This window comes from Zalophus californianus, chromosome 14, assembly GCF_009762305.2.
Source record: "Zalophus californianus isolate mZalCal1 chromosome 14, mZalCal1.pri.v2, whole genome shotgun sequence".
Classification (NCBI taxonomy): Eukaryota; Metazoa; Chordata; class Mammalia; order Carnivora; family Otariidae; genus Zalophus; species Zalophus californianus.
In genome coordinates this window covers 22,072,636-22,094,702 of record NC_045608.1, presented here as the reverse complement: position 1 = coordinate 22,094,702, position 22,067 = coordinate 22,072,636, and the positions used below count along the sequence as shown (strand labels likewise).

At 38.9% G+C, this 22,067-nt stretch overlaps 1 protein-coding gene across 3 annotated transcripts in view; it reads left to right on the top strand.

Annotated features, from left to right (window-relative positions):
* Positions 1-22,067, top strand: part of TTC28 (tetratricopeptide repeat domain 28) — a 659,289-nt gene that overhangs the window by 27,884 nt on the left and 609,338 nt on the right. For all 3 annotated transcript variants that reach the window (XM_027575252.2, XM_027575251.2, XM_027575253.2), the window contains one exon: positions 19,433-19,711. In XM_027575252.2, coding sequence (XP_027431053.1) covers positions 19,433-19,711 — 279 coding nt within the window. The remainder of the gene's footprint in view (positions 1-19,432; positions 19,712-22,067) is intronic.

Sequence of the window (22,067 nt, the reverse complement as noted above, 5' to 3'; positions counted from 1 at the left end):
TTTTGTGAGTATTCTATAGTTTTCTGAGTACAGATGCTTTGCCTCTTTGGTTAGATTTATTCCTAGGTATCTTATGGTTTTGGGTGCAGTTGTAAATGGGATCAACTCCTTAATTTCTTTTTCTTCTGTCTTGTTGTTGGTGTATAGAAATGCAACTGATTTCCGTGCATTGATTTTTATCCTGCAACTTTACTGAATTCCTGTATGAGTTCTAGCAGTTTTGGGGTGGAGTCTTTTGGGGTTTCCACATAAAGTATCATATCATCTGCAAAAAGTGAGAGTTTGACTTCTTTGCTGATTCGGATGCCTTTTATTTCTTTTTGTTGTCTGATTGCTGTGGCTAGGACTTCTAGTACTATGTTTAATAGCAGTGGTGTAGTGGACATCCATGCCATGTTCCTGACCATAGGGGAAAAGCTCTCAGTTTTTCCCACTGAGTATGACATTCACTGTGGATTTTTCATAGATGGCTTTTCCGATATCGAGGTATGTACCCTCTATCCCTATACTCTGAAGAGTTTTAATCAAGAACGGATGCTGTATTTCGTCAAATGCTTTTTCTGCATCTATTGAGAGGATCATATGGTTCTTGTTCTTTCTTTTATTAATGTATTGTATCACATTGATTGATTTGCTGATGTTGAACCACACTTGCAATCCAGGAATAAATCCCATTTGGTCGTGGTGAATAATCCTTTTAATGTACTGTTGGATTCTATTGGCTAGTATTTTGGTGAGAATTTTTGCATCCATGTTTATGAGGGATATTGGTCTGTAGTTTTCCTTTTTGATGGGTCTGTGTCTGGTTTTGGGATCAAGGTAATGGTGGCCTCATAAAATGAGTTTGGAAGTTTTCCTTCCATTTCTATTTTTTGGAACATTTTCAGAAGAATAGGTATTAATTCTTCTTTAAATGTTTGGTAGAATTCCCCTGTGAAGCCATCTGGCCCTGGACTCCTGTTAGTTGGGAGATTTTTGATGACTGCTTCAATTTCCTTAGTGGTTATGGGTCTGTTCAGGTTTTTAATTTCTTCCTGGTTCAGTTTTGGTAGTTGATACATCTCTAAGAATGCATCCATTTCTTCCAGATTATCTAATTTGCTGGCATAGAGTTGCTCATAATATGTTCTTATAATTTTTTGTATTTCTTTGGTGTTGGTTGTGATCTCTCCTCTTTTGTTCATGATTTTATTAATTTGGGTCATTTCTCTTTTCTTTTTGATAAGTCTGGCCAGGGGTTTATCAATTTTATTAATTCCTTCAAAGAACCAGCTCCTAGTTTCGTTGATCTGTTCTACTGCTCTTTTGGTTTCTATTTCATTGATTTCTGCTCTGATCTTTATTATGTGTCTTCTCCTGCGGGATGTAGGCTTTATTTGCTCTTCTTTCTCCAGCTCCTTTAGGTGTAGGGTTAGGTTGTGTATTTGAGACCCTTTTTTGTTTCTTGAGAAAGGCTTGTATTGCTATATACTTTCCTCTTAGGATCACCTTTGCTGCATCCCAAAGATTTTGAACAGTTGTGTTTTCATTTTCATTGGTTTCCATGAATGTTTTTAATTCTTCTTTAATTTCCTGGTTGACCCATTCATTCTTTAGTAGGATGCTCTTTAGCCTCCATGTATTTGAGTTCTTTCCAACTTTCCTCTTGTGATTGAGTTCTAGTTTCAAAGCACTGTGGTCTGAAAATATGCAGGGAATGATCCCAATCTTTTGGTACCGGTTGAGACCTGATTTGTGACCTAGGATGTGATCAATTCTGGAGAATGTTCCGTGGGCACTAGAGAAGAATGTGTATTCCGTTGCTTTGGGATGGAATGTCCTGAATGTATCTGTGACATCCATTTGGTCCACTGTGTCATTTAAAGTCTTTATTTCCTTGTTGATCTTTTGCTTAGATGATCTGTCCATTTCAGTCAGGGGGGTGTTAAAGTCCCCTACGATTATTGTATTGTTGTTGATGTGTTTCTTTGATTTTGTTATTAATTGGTTTATATAAGTGGCTGCTCCCATGTTAGGAGCATAGATATTTATAGTTGTTAGATCTTGTTGGATAGACCCTTTAAGTGTGATATAGTGTCCTTCCTCTTTTATTATATTCTTTGTTTTAACATCCAATTTGTCTGCTATAAGGATTGCTACCCCAGCTTTCTTTTGATGTCCATTAGCATGGTAAATGGTTTTCCACCCAGTCACTTTCAATCTCGAGGTGTCTTTGGGTCTAAAATGAGTCTCTTGCTGGCAGCATATCAATGGGTCTTGTTTTTTTATCCAATCTGATACCCTGTGTCTTTTGATTGGGGGATTTAGCGCATTTATATTCAGGGTAAGTATTGGAAAGATATGAATTTAGTGCCATTGTACTGCCTGTAAGGTGACTGTTACTGTATATTGTCTCTATTCCTTTCTGGTCTATGTTACTTTTAGGCTGTCTCTTTGCTTAGAGGACCCCTTTCAATATTTCTTGTAGGGCTGGTTTGGTGTTCTCAAATTCTTTTAGTTTTTGTTTGTCCTGGAAGCTTTTTATCTCTCCTTCTATTTTCAGTGACAGCCTAGGTGAATATAGTATTCTTGGCTGTGTATTTTTCTCGTTTGGTGCTCTGAAGATATCGTGCTAGTCCTTTCTGGCCTGCTAGGTCTCTGGATAGGTCTGATGCCAATCTAATGTTTCTACAGTTGTAGGTTACCGATCTGTTATCCTGAGCTGCTTTCAGGATTTTCTCTTTGTCTCTGAGACTTGTAAGTTTTACTATTAGATGTCGGGTGTTGACCTATTTTTATTGATTTTGAGGGGGGTTCTCTGTGCCTCCTGGACTTTGATGTCTCTTTTTTTCCCCAAGTTTGGGAAATTCTTTGCTATAATTTGCTCCAATATACCTTCTGCCCCTCTCTCTCTTTCTTCTTCTTCTGGGATCCCAATTATTCTAATATTGTTTCATCTTATGATATCACTTATCTCTCAAATTCTGCCCTCATGATCCAGTAGTTGTTTATCTCTCTTTTTCTCAGCTTCTTTATTCTCCATCATTTGGTCTTCTCTATCACTAATTCTCTCTTCTGCCTCATTTATTTTAGCAGTTAGAGCCTCCATTTTTTATTGCACCTCATTAATAGCCTTTTTGATACTGACTTGGTTAGATTTTAGTTCTTTTAATTCTCCAGAAGGGGTTTCTCTAGTATCTTCCATGCTTTTTTTAAGCCCAGGTAGTATCTTTATAATTGTCATTCTTAAGTCTAGTTCCGACATCTCACTAATGTCCGTATTGATTAGGTCCCTGGCAGTTGGTACTGCCTCTTGTTCTTTTTTTTGAGGTGAGTTTTTCCGTCCTGTCATTTTGTCCGGAGGAGAATAGATGAATGAGAGAACAAAATGGTAACAGGGTAACAACGACTCCAGGAAAATATACACTAAACAGATCAGGAGAGACCTGAAACTGGGGGAAAAATAAAGGGAAAGAAAGAAAAAAAGAAAAGAATATGATCAAATATGATCAGGCTCGTGAATACATCAGTGCCACACACTAGATTTTGGGCGTATTTTGGTCTGTTAGAAGAAACTGCCTCCCAAAATTTTAAAGAAAGAAAAACTGATGTATGTACAAAAATAAGGGTAAATACAATGAAGGGATGGAATATGAATGTACAGATGAAAATTATAAAAGATTTTATAAAAGGAATTGATAAGTTGGTTGAATAAAAAAGAAAATTTAAAGAACGAAAAATAAAAAGAGGGGAGAGAGATTGTGATCAGGCAGGAGACTAGAACAATGCCATACCCTAGAAATTTAGGGTATATTTAGGTCTGTTAGAAGAAAATGAATCCCCAAATTTTAAAGCAAGAACAACTTATATATATACAAAAAGTAAGGTTAACTACAATGAAGGGATAGAATATGACTCTAAAAATGAAAAAATAAGAAATATTTTTAAAAAAGGGATTGATGGGGCACCTGGATGGCTCAGTTGGTTAGGCAACTGCCTTCGGCTCAGGTCATCGTCCTGGAGTCCCAGGATCGAATACTGCATCAGGCTTCCTGCTCTGCAGGGAGTCTGCTTCTCCCTCTGACCCTCCCCCCTCTCATGCTCTCTCTCTCTCTCTCTCTCTCAAATAAATAAAATCTTTAAAAAAAGGGATTGATAAGATGTTGGTTGAAAAAGGGAAAAAGAAAAATTCAAGAAAAAATAGAAAATGAAAAAATAAAGAAATTTTAAATAATTAACTTTGAAAGACTAAAGAGTCATGGGAAAAAAAAGCCAAGAATTCTATGTGCTGTATTCCCTAGTGCTGGAGTTCTGCTGTTCTCATTGATCTGTAAACTTGGTCTTGGCTGGCTGTTCTTGCTGATCTTCTGGAGGAGGGGCCTGTTGCTGTGGTTCCCAAATGTCTTTGCCGATGTAGAACTGCCCTGCCCTTGCGGGTCAGGCTAAGTAATCTGCTCAGGTTTGCTCTCAGGAGCTTTTGTTCCCTGCAAGGTTTCCGTACAGCTTTGGAGGATGAGAGTGAAAATGGCGGCCTCCCAATCTCTGCCGGGGAGGAGCCAAGAGCTCAGGGCCCCACTCCTCAGTGCGCCCGCAGAGAAAAGCAGTCCATCACTCCTGTCTCCCCCGCCTCCGGCTGCACTCCATGCTCACCCGGCCTGTGACCGCGTTTCTATCTCTAGCCCCCGACCGTGTCTGGAGTCTCCATACCCAGCGGATCCCTGCGGTGCGCTTCTGTGCCGCTCCTCCCTGGGGAGGAAGGGGAGTCTCCCCAGATTTGCCGCTTGTTGGGTCCCTGCTGGGGGAGCAGTGGCCCGACTGTGCCGCGGATCACGGTTTATGGCAACCCCAAGCTGAGAGCCCGATCTTTGGCTCCATCTCTGCAGCTGGCTTCCCAGCTCCGGTACCTGGGAGCTCTACTGCACTCAGGCACCCCCAGTCTTTCTGTGATCCCAAGGATCCTGAGACCACATTGTCCCAGTGAGGGTTCCATCCCCCCCCCCCCCCCCCCCCCGCTTAGCTTCTGGAGTGACATCCCTCAGCGGAGCTGACTTTTAAAAGTTCCAATTTTGTGCTCCCTGCTCTATCACTTTCCGGTAGCGGCCGAGGGAGGCTCCCCGCCCACGCCGTTTGTCTTCCTGAATATCGCCTGGGATTCACTTCTCTGCACGTCCTACCTTCCAGAAAGTGGTTGTGTTTCTGTTCAGAGAGTTGCTGCTGTTCTTTTCTCCAATCTCCTGTTGAGTTTGTAGGTGTTCAGAATTCTTTGATACCTACCTAGCTGAATTCCTGGCACCAGACAAAATTTAGGTCTCCTACTCTGCCATCTTGCTTCTCCTCCTCTTATTGTCTCTCTCTCTCTTTTTTTTTTTAAAGATTTTATTTATTCATTTGCGAGAGAGACAGAGAGAGAACAAGCAGGGGGAGAGGCAGAGGGAGAGGGAGAAGCAGACTCCCCGCTGAGCAGGGAGCCCGATGTGGGACTCAATCCCAAGACCCTGGGATCATGACCCGAGCTGAAGACAGACGCTTAACCATCTGAGCCACCCAGGCGCCCCTCTTATTGTCTCTTATGCACCTCCTTTCTCCCCTCAACCCTTTCTTTTTGGTATATTTCATTTTGGGTATTTTCTATGGACTTTTCCTCCAGTTTATTAATCCCACCATTTGTTATGTCACATCTTATAAACCCATCTACAAAGTTGTTAATTTGAGGTATTATATAGTTTAGTTTTGGAATGCATACTGAATTCTTTATTATGTAGTCAGTTTTCCAGTGAAATATTGTCTTATCTGTTTTGTTTTTATTTTTTATTTTTATTAAGATTTCATTTATTTATTTGGGAGCGAGAGAGAGGTAGCCTGAGCAGAGGAAGGCGCAGAGGGAGAGAATCTCAAACAGAGTCTGAGTGGAGCTCAGAGCCCAGTGTAGGGCTTGATCTCATGACCCAGAAGATCACAACCTGAGCCAAAATCAAGAGTCAGATGTTCAACTGATTGAGCCACCCAGGCACCCCATTATCTATTTTGCTTTTAAAATACACAACTAATGTGTACCCTTTGCTTATCTATATGGGACCTTTGTGTAAATTCAAAAATGGTCCTACTCTCTAGGTATAAGAATAGCTTGGTGAATAGAGAGCGACTTTGTAAGACTTAGAAAGTGGTAGCCCCAGGGCCGCTGGGTGGCTCAGTTGGTTAAGCATCTGTCTGCCTTTGGCTCAGGTCATGATCCTGGAGTCCAGGAGTCCCTGGGTCGAGGCCCACGTCAGGCTCCCTGCTCAGCAAGGAAACTGCTTCTTCCTCTGCCCCTCACTCTGCTTGTGTTGTCTACTCCCTCTCAAATTAAAAAAAAAAATGTTTAGAAAGTGGTATTCCCCTTCCTCTAGACTATGCAGCTCTGGTCCAGGGTACAAGGGCTGGGTTTTTATCTCCCTTTTGTCTCTTCAGACAGACACACTTAGAAAGTGAACAGATTCGCGACACCTAGATGGCTCATTCTGTTAAGCAAATGTCTTTGTCTCAGGTCATGATCCCTGGGTCTTGGGATTGATTCCCTCATCGGGCTCCTTGCTCAGTGGGGAGCCTGCTTCTCCCTCTGCCTGCCGCTCCCCCTGCTTGTGTGCTCTCTCCCTCTCTCTGCAAATAAATAAATAAAATCTTAAAAAGAAAAGTAAACAGATTCTACAACTATATATGTGTGCCCTGATACATAAAAGTAAGCTATGCTCTGTTTTTGGAATTTTTTTTTCATATTTAAAAAAATATAAGGAGTATATACATATAAAGTATCAGACAGCACAAAATGGAAATATTAGTTACTTTCCTACTCTTACCTTCCAGTCTTCAAACAACTCTCTTTTGAGGCAGTTATTCTACTGGTTTATATATTTTTCTGGCATAATTAACCCATGTATAATTAAGCATGTAAGTGTGTGTCCATGTATGCATTACTTCCTTCCCCCTTTTTTTTGTGGAAGATAACATATTCTGTATCTCTTCTACAACTTTATTTTTTCTATCTTTCCATATCAGTATATAAAATCTGTTTCATCCTTTTGGCGGGATTTGTAGTAGCAATTATATTGATCTATGAAAATTAATTTATCTGTTTTCCTGTTGTCTGGCATTTAGGTTATTTCTAATCTCATGCTAATACAAATGATGATGTTATGAATATTTTTGTATATGAGACTTTGTTTACATAGGTAAATGTATCTGGATACATTTGTTTGCATAGGTAAAGGATAATTTACCTGAAGTGGAAAAATTTCTAGAATTCAGAGAATATGTACCTTTTATATTTTCTAGCTGTTCCTTCGTTTTTCTATGAAGAACTACCAGTTTCTAGTTCCATCAGCAATGTATGAATGTAGCTTTTTCCTTATCCCCTTACTATGAAAGTGTACTGATAACTTTTTTCCCCATTAGAATGAGAGAAGAAAAATAATATCTTGAGGATTAATTTTCTTTTAAAATAACTGAAGTCATAGGGCACCTGGCTGGCTCAGTTTGTAGAGCATGCAACTCTTGCTCTCAGGGTTGTGAGTTCAAACCCCATGTTGGGCATAGAGTTTACTTTAAAGAAAAAAATAACTGAAGTCACACATTAAAAAATGTGCTTAAAGGCCATATGGATTTCCTTTTTCATGATCTGTCTGTGCATATTCTTTGTTCATTGTCCTGTGTCCATTGGATTGTTTTTTTCTTATTTGTACATTATATAGTAAGAAAATTAGCCTTTTATTATGTGTTGCGAAGTTTTTTAAAATTGATTTGTCACTCATCTTTTTCTTTTTTTTAAATCTTTTTTTTTCCATGTAGATATTTAAATTTTTTATGTTGTCAAATTTATTTTTGTTATGTCTTTAGGTTTTGTGTTGTATTTAGAAAGGCCTTCCTCTGGGGCGCCTTGGTGGCTCAGTCGTTAAGCGTCTGCCTTCAGCTTGTGTCATGATCCCAGGGTCCTGGGCTCGAGTCCCGCATCAGACTCCTTGCTCTGCGGGAAGCCTGCTTCTCCCTCTCCCACTCCCCCTGCTTGTGTTCCCTCTCTTGCTGTGTCTTTCTCTGTCAAATAAATAAAATCTTTAAAAAAAAAAAAGGCCTTCCTCAGCTTATATGATGAAAAATTCTTATGTGTTTCATTTTAGTAATTTTATTATTTAATTTAAACATTTAATTCTTTGATTCACCTATATTTTTTTATATAAAGGATGATAAGTATTTTTTCTCTCATTTGAGTAATCAAAATTTATAACTGGGGGGGGCGGAGCAAGGTGGTGGAGGAGTAGGAGACCTAGATTTTGTCTGGTCTCAGGGATTCAGCTGAATAGGGATCAAACCATTCTGAACACCTACGAACTCAACAGGAGATTGAAGAGGAGAGTAGCAACAACTCTCTGAACAGAGAAGCGACCATTTACTGGAAGGTAGGACGTGCGGAGAAGTGAATCCGAGGCGATATTCGGGAGGATAGACGGCGGGGGAGGGGGCCTCCGTCAGCCGCTGCTGGCAAGTGATAGAGCCATGGAGCACAAAATTGGACCTTTTAGAAGTTGGCTCCGCTGAGGGACGTCGCTGCAGTGGCTAAGCGGGGGGTGGAATCCTCCCGGGACAGTGTGGTCTCAGGACCCTTGGGGTCACAGAAAGACCGGGGGTGCCTGAGTGCGGCAGAGCTCCCAGGTATCAGAGTGGGGAAGCCGGCTGCAGAGACAGAGCCGAGGCGCAGGCTCTCAGCTCGGGGTTGCCATAAACCGTGATCCGCGGCCCAGTCGGGCCACTGCTCCTCCAGCAGGAACCCAACAAGCGACAGAGCTGGGGAGACTCCCCTTTCTCCCCCCGGGAGGAGCAGTGCGGGAATGCACCGCAGGGATCTGCTGGATTTGGAGACCACACGGGGTTGGGTGCCAGAGATACAAACGCTCGGTCACAGGCCGGGTGAGCATGGAGTGCGGCCAGAGACCGGGGAGACGGGAGTGACTGCTTTTCTCTGGGGGCTCACTGAGGAGCGGGGCCCCGAGTTCTCAGCTCCTCCGGGTGGTGATTGGGAGGGCACCATTTTCGCCCTGGTCCTCCAAAGCTGTACCAAGAGCTTGCAGGGAACAAAAGCTTCTGAGAGCAAACCTGAGCAGCTTGCTTAGCCCAGACCGACAAGGATGGGGCATTTCAGCCTCCAGCAAAGACATTTGGGAACCACGGCAACAGGCCCCTCCCCCAGAAGATCAGCATGAACAGCCAGCAAGCCAAGACCAAGTTTACCGATCAAGGAGAACGGGAGAACTCCAGCGCTAGGGGAATACTGCACATAGAATTCATGGCTTTTTTTTTTTTTACCGTGATTCATTAGTTCATCAAAGTTAATTTTTTTAAGTTTTTTTAAAAAATTTTTTTCCCTTTTTCAACCATCTTATCAATCCCTTTTTTAAAAAAACATTTTTTATTTTTCATTTTTAGAGTCATATTTTATCCTTTCATAGTAGTTACCCTTATTTTTGGCATATATGTATATAAGTTGTTCTCTCTTTAAAATTTTGAGATACAGTTTCTTCTAACAGATCAAAATATACCCTAAATCACTAGTGTATGGCTTTGTTCTAGTCTCCTGCCTGATCACATTCTCTCCCTTTTTTCTTTTCTTTTTTTTTAAAAATCTTCTTCTTTCTTTTTTCAAACAACTTATCAATTCCTTTTATAAAATCTTTTATAATTTTCATCTTTATAGTCATCTTCCATCCCTTCATTGTATCAACCCTTATTTTGTACATATATGTCTTTCTTCCTTTAAAATTTTAGGAGGCACTTTTTTCTAAAAGACCAAAATATGCCCAAAATCTAGTGTGTGGCACTGATCTATGCACCAGCCTGATCATATTTGATCATATTCTGCTTTTTTTGTATTGTTCTTTTTTTTTAAATAATTTTTATGTGTGTTATTTTTTTAAAGATTTTATTTGAGAGAGAGAGAGAGAATGAGAGATAGAAAGCACAAGAGGGAAGAAGGAAGAGGGTCAGAGAGAGAAACAGACTCCCCGCTGAGCAGGAAGCCCGATGTGGGACTCGATCCCGGGACTCCAGGATCATGACCTGAGCCGAAGGCAGTCGCCTAACCAACTGAGCCACCCAGGCGCCCTTGTTCTGTTTTTTTATCTTTTTTTTTCTTTTTTTTTTTTTCTCTTTCTTCTTTCTTTCTTTCCCTTTTTTCCCCCCTGGTTTCAGGTCTTTTCTGATTTGTATAGAGTATATTTGCTGGGGACATTGTTAACCTGTTAGCATTTCGTTCTCTCATTCATCTGTTCTCCTCTGGACAAAATGACAAGACGAAAAAAATCACCTCAGCAAAAAGAACAAGAGGTAGTACCGTCAGCCAGGGACCTACTCAATATGGACATTAGTGTGATGTCGGACCTAGAGTTCAGAATCATGACTTGAAAGATAGTAGCTGGGCTTGAAAGTGGAAGTTATTAGAGAAACCCTTTCTGGAGAAATAAAAGAACTAAAATCTAACCAAGTCGAAATCAAAAAGGCTATTGATGAAGTGCAATAAAAAATGGGGGCACTAACTGCTAGGATAAATGAGGCAGAAGAGAGAATCAGCGATATAGAAGACCAAATGATGGAAAATAAAGAGGCTGAGAAAAAGAGAAACAACTACAGGATCACGAGGGTAGAATTCGAGAGATAAGCGCTACGATAAGACAAAACAACATTAGAGTAATTGGGATCCCAGAAGAAGAAGAAAGAGAGAGAGGGGTAGAAGGTATATTGGAGCAAATAATAGCAGAGAACTTCCCTAATGTGAGGAAGGAAACAGGCATGAACATCCAGGAGGCACAGAGAACCCCTCTCAAAATCAATAAAAATAGGTCAACACCCCAACATCTAATACTAAAACTTACGAGTCTCAGAGACAAAGAGAAAATCCTGAAAGCAGCTTGGGAGAAGAGATATGTAACCTACAATGGTAGAAAAAATAGATTGGCAACAGACCTATCCACAGAGACCTGGCAGGCCAGAAAGGACTGGCAAGATATCTTCAGAGCACTAAACGAGAAATATATGCAGCCAAGAATACTATATCCAGCTAGGCTGTCATTGAAAATAGAAGGAGAGATCAAAAGCTTCCAGAACAAACAAAAACTAAAGGAATGTGCAAACACGAAACCAGCCCTCCAAGAAATATTGAAAGGGGTCCTCTAAGCAAAGAGAGAGCCTAAAAGCAGCATAGATCAGAAAGGAACACAGACAATATACAGTAACAATCACCTTACAGGCAATACAATGGCACTAAATTCATACCTTTCAATAGTTACCCTGAATGTAAATGGGCTGAATGCCCCAATCAAAAGACACAGGGTATCAGATTGGATTAAAAAACAAGACCCATCCATATGCTGTCTGCAAGAGACTCATTTTAGACCCAAAGACACCCCCAGATTGAAAGTGAGGGGGTGGAAAACCATTTACCATGCTAATGGACACCAAAGGAAAGCTGGGGTGGCAATCCTTATATCAGACAAATTAGATTTTAAAACAAAGACTGTAATAAGAGATGAGGAAGGACACTATATCCTACTTAAAGGGTCTATCCAACAAGAAGATCTAACAGTTGTAAATATCTATGGCCCTAACATGGGAGCAGCCAATTATATAAGGCAATTAATAACAAAGCGAAGAAACACATTGACAACAATACAATAATAGTGGGGGACTTTAACACCCCCCTGACTGAAATGGACAGATCATCTAAGCAAAAGATCAACAAGGAAATAAAGACTTTAAATGACACACTGGACCAAATGGACTTCACAGACATATTCAGAACATTCCATCCCAAAGCAACGGAATACACATTCTTCTCTAGTGCCCACGGAACATTCTCCAGAATTGATCACATCCTAGGTCACAAATCAGGTCTCAACCGGTACCAAAAGATTGGGATCATTCCCTGCATATTTTCAGACCACAGTGCTTTGAAACTAGAACTCAATCACAAGAGGAAAGTCGGAAAGAAATCAAATACATGGAGGCTAAAGAGCATCCTACTAAAGAATGAATGGGTCAACCAGGAAATTAAAGAAGAATTAAAAAAATTCATGGAAACCAATGAAAATGAAAACACAACTGTTCAAAATCTTTGGGATATAGCAAAGACAGTCCTGAGAGGAAAGTATATAGCAATACAAGCCTTTCTCAAGAAACAAGAAAGGTCTCAAATACAGAACCTAACCCTACACCTAAAGGAGCTGGAGAAAGAACAGCAAATAAAGCCTAAACCCAGCAGGAGAAGAGAAATAATAAAGATCAGAGCAGAAATCAATGAAATAGAAACCAAAAGAACACTAGAACAGATCAACGAAACTAGGAGCTGGTTCTTTGAAGGAATTAACAAGATTGATAAACCCTTGGCCAGACTGATCAAAAAGAAAAGAGAAATGACCCAAATCAACAAAATCATGAATGAAAGAGGAGAGATCACAACCAACACCAAAGACATACAAAGAATTATAAGAACATGTTATGAGCAACTCTATGCCAGCAAATTAGATAACCTGGAAGAAATGGGTGCATTCCTAGAGATGTATCAACTACCAAAACTGAACCAGGAAGAAATAGAAAACCTGAACAGACCTATAGCCACTAAGGAAATTGAAGCAGTCATCAAAAATCTCCCAACAAACAAAAGCCCAGGGCCAGATGGCTTCCCAGGGGAATTCTATCAGACATTTAAAGAAGAATTAATACCTATTCTCCTGAAACTGTTCCAGAAAATAGAAATGGAAGGAAAACTTCCAAACTCATTTTATGAGGCCAGCATTACCTTGATCCCAAAACCAAAGACCCCATCAAAAAGGAGAATTACAGGCCAATATCCTTGATGAACACGGATGCAAAAATTCCCACCAAAATACTAGCCAATAGGATCCAACAGTACATTAAAAGGATTATTCACCACGATCAAGTGGGATTTATCCCTGGGCTGCAAGGATGGTTCAACATCCGCAAATCAATCAACGTGATACAATACATTGACAAAAGAAAGAACAAGAGTCATATGATCCTCTCAATAGATGCAGAAAAAGCATTTGACAAAGTACAGCATCCTTTCTTGATCAAAACTCTTCAGAGTATAGGGATAGAGGGTACATACCTCAATATCATAAAAGCCATCTATGAAAAACCTACAGCGAATATCATTCTCAATGGGGAAAAGCTGAGAGCTTTTCGCCTAAGGTCAGGAACGCGGCAGGGATGTCCACTATCACCCCTGCTATTCAACATAGTATTAGAAGTCCTAGCCACGGCAATCAGACAACAAAAAGAAATCAAAGGCATCCAAATCGGCAAAGAGGAAGTCAAACTCTCACTCTTTGCAGATGATATGATACTGTATGTGGAAACCCCAAAAGACTCCACCCCAAAACTGCTAGAACTCATACAGGATTTCAGTAAAGTAGCATGATATAAAATCAATGCACAGAAATCAGTGGCATTCCTATACACCAACAACAAAACAGAAGAGAGACAAATCAAGGAGTCGATCCCATTTACAATTGCACCCAAAACCATAAGATACCTAGGAATAAATCTAACCAAAGAGACAAAGGATCTGTACTCAGAAAACTATAAAATACTCATGAAAGAAATTGAAGAAGACACAAAGTAATGGAAAAACATTCCATGCTCACGGATTGGGAGAACCAACATTGTGAAGATGTCAATGCTACCTAGAGCAATCTACACATTCAGTGCAATCCCCATCAAAATACTATCCACTTTTTTCAAAGAAATGGAACAAATAATCCTAAAATTTGTATGGAACCAGAAGAGACCCCGAATAGCCAGAGGAATCTTGAAAAAGAAAAGCAAAGCTGGCGGCATCACAATTCCGGACTTCCAGCTCTATTACAAAGCTGCCATCATCAAGACAGTATGGTACTGGGACAACAAAAACACACATAGATCAATGGAACAGAATCGAGAGCCCAGAAATGGACCCTCAACTCTATGGTCAACTTATCTTTGACAAAGCAGGAAAGAATGTCCAATGGAAAAAAGACAGTCTCTTCAACAAATGGTGTTGGGAAAATTGGATAGCCTCATGCAGAAGAATGAAACTGGACCATTTCCTTACACCACACACAAAAATAGACTCCAAATGGTTGAAAGACCTAAACGTGAGACAGGAGTCCATCAAAATCCTAAAGGAGAACACAGGTAGCACCCTCTTCGACCTCAGCCGCAGCAACTTCTTCCTAGAAACATCGCCAAAGGCAAGGGAAGCAAGGACAAAAATGAACTATTGGGATTTTCATCAAGATAAAAAGCTTTTGCACAGCAAAAGAAACAGTCCACAAAACCAAAAGACAACCGACAGAATGGGAGAAAATATTTGCAAATGACATATCAGATAAAGGGCCGGTGTCCAAAATCTGGAAAGAACTTATCAAACTCAACACCCAAAGAACAAATAATCCAATCAAGAAATGGGCAGAAGACATGAACAGACATTTTTCCAAAGAAGACATCCAAACGGCCAACAGACACACGAAAACGTGCTCAACATCGCTCGGCATCAGGGAAATCCAAATTAAAACCTTAATGAGATACCACCTCACACCAGTCAGAATGGCTAAAATTAACAAGTCAGGAAATGACAGATGTTGGCGGGGATGTGGAGAAAGGGGAACCCTCCTCCACTGTTGGTGGGAATGCAAGCTGGTGCAACCACTCTGGAAAACAGTATGGAGGTTCCTCAAACAGTTGAAAATAGAGCTACCATACGATCCAGCAATTGCACTACTGGGTATTTACCCCAAAGACACAAATGTAGGGATCCGAAGGGGTACGTGCACCCCAATGTTTATAGCAGCAATGTCCACAATAGCCAAACTGTGGAAAGAGCCAAGATGTCCATCGACAGATGAATGGATAAGGAAGAGTGGTATATATACACAATGGAATATTATGCAGCCGTCAAAAGGAATGAGATCTTGGCATTTGCAACGACGTGGATGGAACTGGAGGGTGTTATGCTGAGTGAAATAAGTCAATCAGAGAAAGACCTGTATCATATGACCTCACTGATATGAAGAATTCTTAATCTCAGGAAACAAACTGAGTGTTGCTGGAGTGGTGGGGGGTGGGAGGGATGGGGTGGGTGGGTGATAGACATTGGGGAGGGTATGTGCTATCGTGAGCGCTATGAATTGTGCAATACTGTTGAATGACAGATTTGTACTTCTGAAACAAATAATGCAACATATGTTAAGAAAAAAAAAAGAAGATAGCAGGAGGGGAAGAATGAAGAGGAGTAAGTCAGAGGGGGACACGAACCATGAGAGACGATGGACTCTGAAAAACAAACTGAGGGTTCTAGAGGGGAGGGGGTTGGGGGGATGGGTTAGCCTGGTGATGGGTATTAAAGAGGGCAGCGTCTCTAAAGAGCGTGGAGCACTGGGTGTTATGTAGAAACAATGAATCATGGAATACTACATCAAAAACTAATGATGTAATATATGGTGATTAACATTACAATAAAAAAATTAAAATTATAACTGGTCTGGAACAATTATGGTTTGATAAGTGTATGTGGCTGAATATTTTGAGCCTATTTCCTCTATGTTTGCGCCTATTTTCATCTGTATGTTTTGAGCCTATTTCATCTCTATTGTCACGACTTTCAAGATGAGTTTGTCAGAGGTCAGAGAAAAATATCCGTGATGTTAATATATGTTGACATCGATAAACTGTAAATAAGTGAAATATATTAGGAATGAAAGAATATCATCAGCAGTTTAAGTAGATAGTGATTTAAAGTTTCATTTTATTTTAAAAAATATTCATAAGTAGTACTATTCAGTCCATTTGTTTCTGAATTTAATATGGCCAGTTTTTCCAAGTACTATATGTGTATGTGCATATATATATAAAATCTGAAAAAAATATTTTTAAATATATATATAAATATATAATATATATACATAATCTGAAAAATACATGCAATAGTCTTTTTTTCTCTCTGTCATGCAGATTTTATCAGTAGCTGAGAGGATAAAGAGGGACTAGGTAAATTATATTCCTTTTTTTAACTACACAAAATGCTATTTATTAGCCTCCTGAGGAGCACATTGTAGCTAGCGTAGTAGGAACAGGAATATTTTGACAAATTAGAAGCTTCTGGACACGTATTAGAGTGCCCCTTTGTTTTAAATTTATGGACACTTGGTGGTGAGGATGATGTTAGAATTCTCTGGTATTTATAATCTTTCTGCACTTGCACTTTTCCATGGCGTTTTACTTTGCTCCTAGAGGCTTTATTGAATAGTTTACATCAGAGGTTTTTTAAAGATTTTATTTATTTATTTGAGAGAGAAAGAGAATGAACAGAGAAGAAGGATTAGCAGACCCCTACTGAGCAGGGAGCCTGGCATGGGGCTCGATCCCAGTACCCTGGGATCATGACCTGAGCCGAAGGCAGATTCTTACTTGACTGAGCCACCCAGGCACCCCTCCTTTTTTGTTTTTTAAAGTAATCTCTATCCCCAACTCGGGGCTTAAATTTGTGACCCTGAGATGGAGAGTTTCGTGCTCTGCTGACTGAGCCAGCTAGGCGCCCCAGTTCATATCAGAGTTTTAAGCAGTTTCTTGTCTGTCAAGATACTCTACCAAAAAGGTCCTTTGATCTTGTATGTATGGTTTCTCCCCTCTCAGATTCACAGTGTACAAAATAAAAGCTCTGAGAGCTCTTCCACTAAAGCAGAATCTCATTTATCTTTGTTCATCCAAGTATTCTGAGGACCTAAGAGTTCTTAGAGGAACATATTTTGGGAAATGTTACTGTATATGGAGGTAATAAAATGCAGAACTATTTATTTATTTACTATCTATCTATTCATTCATTCATTCATTCATTTATTCATTTTAAGAGAGCAGTAATAGGGGGTGGATAAGGGAAGGGCAGAGGGAAAGGGAGAATCAGACTCCCTGCTGAGCATGGAGCCTGACCGGGGCTCCGTCCCAGGACCCTGAAATCATGACCTGTGCTGAAGTCAAATGCTTAACGGACTGAGACACCCAGGCACCCCAGAACCCTTCTTTTGTTAATCTGATTCTTATCTATATTGGCAATGAACCAAAATTATTACTCTGACAAGTAGGAAATGCTGTAATAGTAGGAACATGTCGTTTTCACCTTTAGGCTACATTTGAACCTAACCATTTTACTTTAAAGGGTGTTATTTGTATTTTTATGTCATACTCTTCAGTTTTCAAATACAAGGTTGGCTTTCATAACTTATGGCTAGTACTGCCCTTATTTGGAGTCATGATGTGTATGTTTTCCAAAATGAAATCAGTTTTATACATTGTCAGTATCTCATACATTGGTTTGATTATGTAGATAAAATAATAAAAAATCAAGACTCTTTAGGAAAATCTTTGTTATTTGCTAAATGTTACATTAGTCCATTCATTTTCAAGCAGTATGTTTCATGATCATAGTTTAAAACAACAACAACAAACTAACCAGAATACTTTCTTAGTTAGCCACTTGTAGTATCAGGGAGTTGAGGGATATAACTGGACATGGAGGGGCACCTGGGTGACTCAGATGGGTGGGCATCTGCCTTTGGCTTGGGTCATGATCTCTGGGTCCTGGAATCGGGTCCTGGGATTGAGCCCTGCATTGGGCTCCCTGCTCAGCAGGGAGTCTGCTTTTCCCTCTCCCTCTGCTGCTGCTCCCCTTGCTTGTGCTCTTTCTCTTAAATGAATAATAATAAAAAAAAAACTGGACCCTGATATTTGAAATTTCTAGGATATTTTAATGTTTCAAACTGTCCTGGAAATCTAGGACATGGCATCCCTGTAAACAGAGGAAAAACAGTGGCTGCCTATGTAGGAGATCAGCTCTGCCTTTCTTCTTTCTGTGGAATTTGTCCTTTTTAAAGCAAATGTCTCTATGGGAGTCAGTTATTTTTCTAAGTATTGGTGTGTTACCTATCAGATCTGCCCTCTTTTGAATGGAGGGATTGGACTTAGTCTTAAAGAAAGACATGGGGAAGCAAATTACACTTTTACACTTTTTGTTTTAATTTTACTCAGGACGAGCCTCATTAGAATTGTGAACTGTCTGTCTGGATACTGCTGCCTAAAGTTTCTTCTCTTGGGACTCTGATGCAGTTCATGACTTTCCTGTTTAAAAATGAGTAATGTTTGATTCATTCACTCCCTTTGGTTTTAAGGTCACTATTATTAAGTCATAGAAAACTTAATGATTTGGAAAAAACAAAAAACAGGTCTTAAATCACCAAGATACAGTTTACAGCAGGTTTTTTTTCTTTTTGATTTCCAAAAACTGGTGTTTGTCTTTGAAATTCCATGGTAATGGCCTAATTACCAAATCTGCCAGTCTAAAAAGATTCATTGATACATTAAAATTTATGCTTTTTTTTTTTTTTTTAAGTAGGCTCCGCGGCCAATGCAGAACCCAATGCAGGGCTTGAACTCACCACCCTGAGATTAAGACCTGAGCTGAGATCAAGAGTCAGATGCTTACCTGACTGAGCCACCCAGGTGCTCCTAAAATTTATGTTTTAAAAGTTTTGTTTTTATTTTTTTCAATTTAAAACTTGGGCACCTGGGTGACTCAGTCAGTTAAGTGTCTGCCTTCAGCTCGTGTCATGATCCCAGAGTGTTGGGATCAAATCCCGCATCAGGCTCCCTGCTCAGTGGGGAGTCTGCTTCTCCCTCTCTCTCTCTACCCCTCCCCCCTGCTAGTGCGCAAACTTGCTCTCTCTCTCTAGCTCTCATGCTCGCTCACTCTCTCTCAAATAAATGAAATCTTTAATTTAAAAAAAGTTTAAAACTTATGGTCATTACATAACATTTGGATAAGAGAAAATTTTAACAAAATAAAAATAACCCATAATTTTATATTCAGAGATAACAGCATAGTTAATATTTTGATCCTGTTTCTTTCATTTTTTAAGTGCAGCTGTCAATATGGTTGAGATCATATTTTCTCTTTGGCTTATATTTGTATTCTTTCCCTTAATACAACTTTTTGTGTGTATGTATGTAATCTCTACACCCAACATGGGGCTCGAACTTAGGACCCTGAGATCAAGAGTCTCATGCTCTACTGAGTGAGCCAGCCAGTTGCCCTCCCTTAGTATTAACTGTAAATCGCCAAGGAAAAAAGCCTGAGTTTTCTTTTGTATTCATTCATTCACTTTCTCAATCAAAAAAATGTAATTATATATGTTTATAACCATATGTATATATAAAAACATATATATATATTTTCAAGGTAATATGTTGGCTGCTTCTTGGAAAGTTTATTGTCTTTCAGGATACAAAAGTTTTCTGTGTAAAGCAGAGCATGAAGAATTTTCCTGTTCTCTTCAAGTTCAGAGAAGGAAACCCTCTGGATTATCTGACAAAGTTTCTTTGTTTGTAGATTCCTCTCTTTGGTGCTAAGACTCTTGGTCGGAGAAGTCCTGATGGACCATTGTTGAGCAAAGCTGAATTTGTTGAGAAGGTTCGTCAGAGTAACCAGGCCTGTCATGATGGAGATTTTCACACAGCTATTGTTCTGTACAATGAAGCCTTGGCTGTTGACCCTCAGAACTGCATCTTATACAGCAATAGATCTGCAGCCTATATGAAAATCCAGCAGTATGACAAGGCACTGGATGATGCAATCAAAGCTCGACTTCTCAATCCCAAATGGCCAAAGGTAGAAATTTCATTTACTTTCACAGATTCTTGTGTGCTGATTTCTTATTTTAATGTAACATTTTATTGAATTTGCAGTTATTAATATTTTAATAGTCTGTACATCAGCGAAGTGTAGAAGGGCCTCATTGAGCTGGTACACTAGTGAATGGCTTCCCTTTTTAATGCTTGGAAACTGCTGTCCATGTTCAAGTTTAATTCTTTTCCTGTATGTTTGGAATTTGAATTTTTTTTTTCACTTAGTTCCTTGATAGGATACATTTTAGTCATTTGTATAGGTTTTGACATCTTCTTTTTGCACAGATGTTTCAGATGGAGATGGTTTCTTTCTTCCAACTTAAAATAATTAATTTTATTATTCCCTGTTAATGACTGCTTGTTTTCAGATGGTATTTAATCAGAGAAACTTATTTTTTCTAATACATCATTTTAATTATCTATGTTTCCTTGAATAGTTTAAGACTTGAATTATCTTTGCTTTGTACATACTTTGTTTTCAGTATGCCTATTCACCGTCTAACCCCCAGTCTATTTTAGAAAATATTTCTTAAGATGTGCTGAAATGTTTGAGATATTTTTTTATTGAATCGCAAAAGCATTTGATCCCGTTCTTGGCTTTGTGTTATGTTAACAAAAGTTGATGGATATTTGCTAGAGATTTAAAAAATATCCTTACTGCCTTATTAATGTCATAGTCATATTAATTTATACTTTAACTCTGGTGGGTATTTTTGTCCTCATTCAGTGGAATTTCCAGTGTTGCTGCTGCCTCATGAATTGTTTAGTATTTTGTAATTCCCTGAAGAAGTTCTTTTGTAACTATAATTATTGTAGATTAACAAAGTCTGTTTTAAAAAATTGTTATATGACATCATTTGGGAGTTAGAATGCTGTTATCAAAGGACAGACACAGGTTCAAATTCCTTCTCTTTTGTTAATGACAGTATGGCTTTTGGTAAATTTCTTAACCTCTCTAGGGTTAAGATAAATGGAATAATAATACTTATCTTGTAAGGCTACTTAAGAGTCAGATAATATGTTACTTGTTCATAGTATGTGTTTGGTAGATAATAGCTTTGACTGTGACATTTTTATTAAAGGTACAAATTAGTAAATTATTCTAGCAAGACTTGGCATGTGTCTTCTCTTTCTCATTTCCTTTTTCTTTTAAAGTCTGTATTGATGCAATGAGCCTGATAAATAGCTTAATTTTCAAATTAAGTATCTCCATTCCTTCCTTTTTTGGATCTACTTATTTTATATTCTTCTTATATTTCTGAACACTTAAAAAAAAGATTATTTCAGAAAGAGCAAGTGAGAACAGCGGGGAGGGGCAGAGGGAGAGTGATAGAAGTCTTAAGCACACTCCTGACCTGGGGCTTGATCCCACGACTCTGAGATCACCATGTGAACTGAAACCAAGAGTCCGCCACTTAACCAACTGCCACTTAGGTGCCCCCTATTTGTGAACACTTTTAAACTTTTATCCTTTTCCTTTTTCTATGTCATTCCACTTTCTTTTGTCAATGTCTTGTGATTTAAATCAACACACAAAAATGGCTTTAAAAGGTGCACTTTTATGATTATAGATGAAAAATCAGCCTTTTAAGGTAACTTCTATCAAGGTTTATTCTCTGATTTTTTTCTTTTCTTTTTTTTAATTAAAGATTTTATTTATTTATTTGACACACAGAGAGAGACAGCAAGAGAGGGAACACAAGCAGGGGGAGTGGGAGAGGGAGAAGCCTGCTTCTCAAATAAATAACTTCTTCAAATAAATAAAATCTTAAAAAAAATTTAGTTCCATATTTGACTTTAAGCAAACTTAACAGGGATATCTAGAATTATATAAAATATAAATTAGTTTTTATTGTTGAGATTATGAACAGGTTTTCATACACAATGTGATTCATAATAAAATTAATTTATAAATAAATTACCACTGCTGCATAATTTTTTTCTCATTTAAGAAAAACTTGATTTTATACTTATTTTTCTAGGAATATACTCACTCTGTAAAAGAAGGTTCACTTGTACTCTTTTGTTATAAAGATATGTCTTGAAATTTTATCATTTCACCTTTCTTTTTCATTTTGACTTTTTTAACTTTTCAGTATAATCCTTTTGCCTTTCTGAAGTGTTTCTCTGAAATGTCAGTATTATCTATTTTGATGAGGGAAAACATAACATAAAACCCAATTTCTATCTCTTCCAAGCTCTGTCTCTATGGTAGTTTTTTATGTAAACATCCAAGGGTTCCGGAGATTGGATAGAGAGTCTTTTATTTATGTGTATTTTGTCTGAATGAAAAATGATTTTGGTTTGATATGGGCTGCAAAAGAGGTATGAACAAAGCA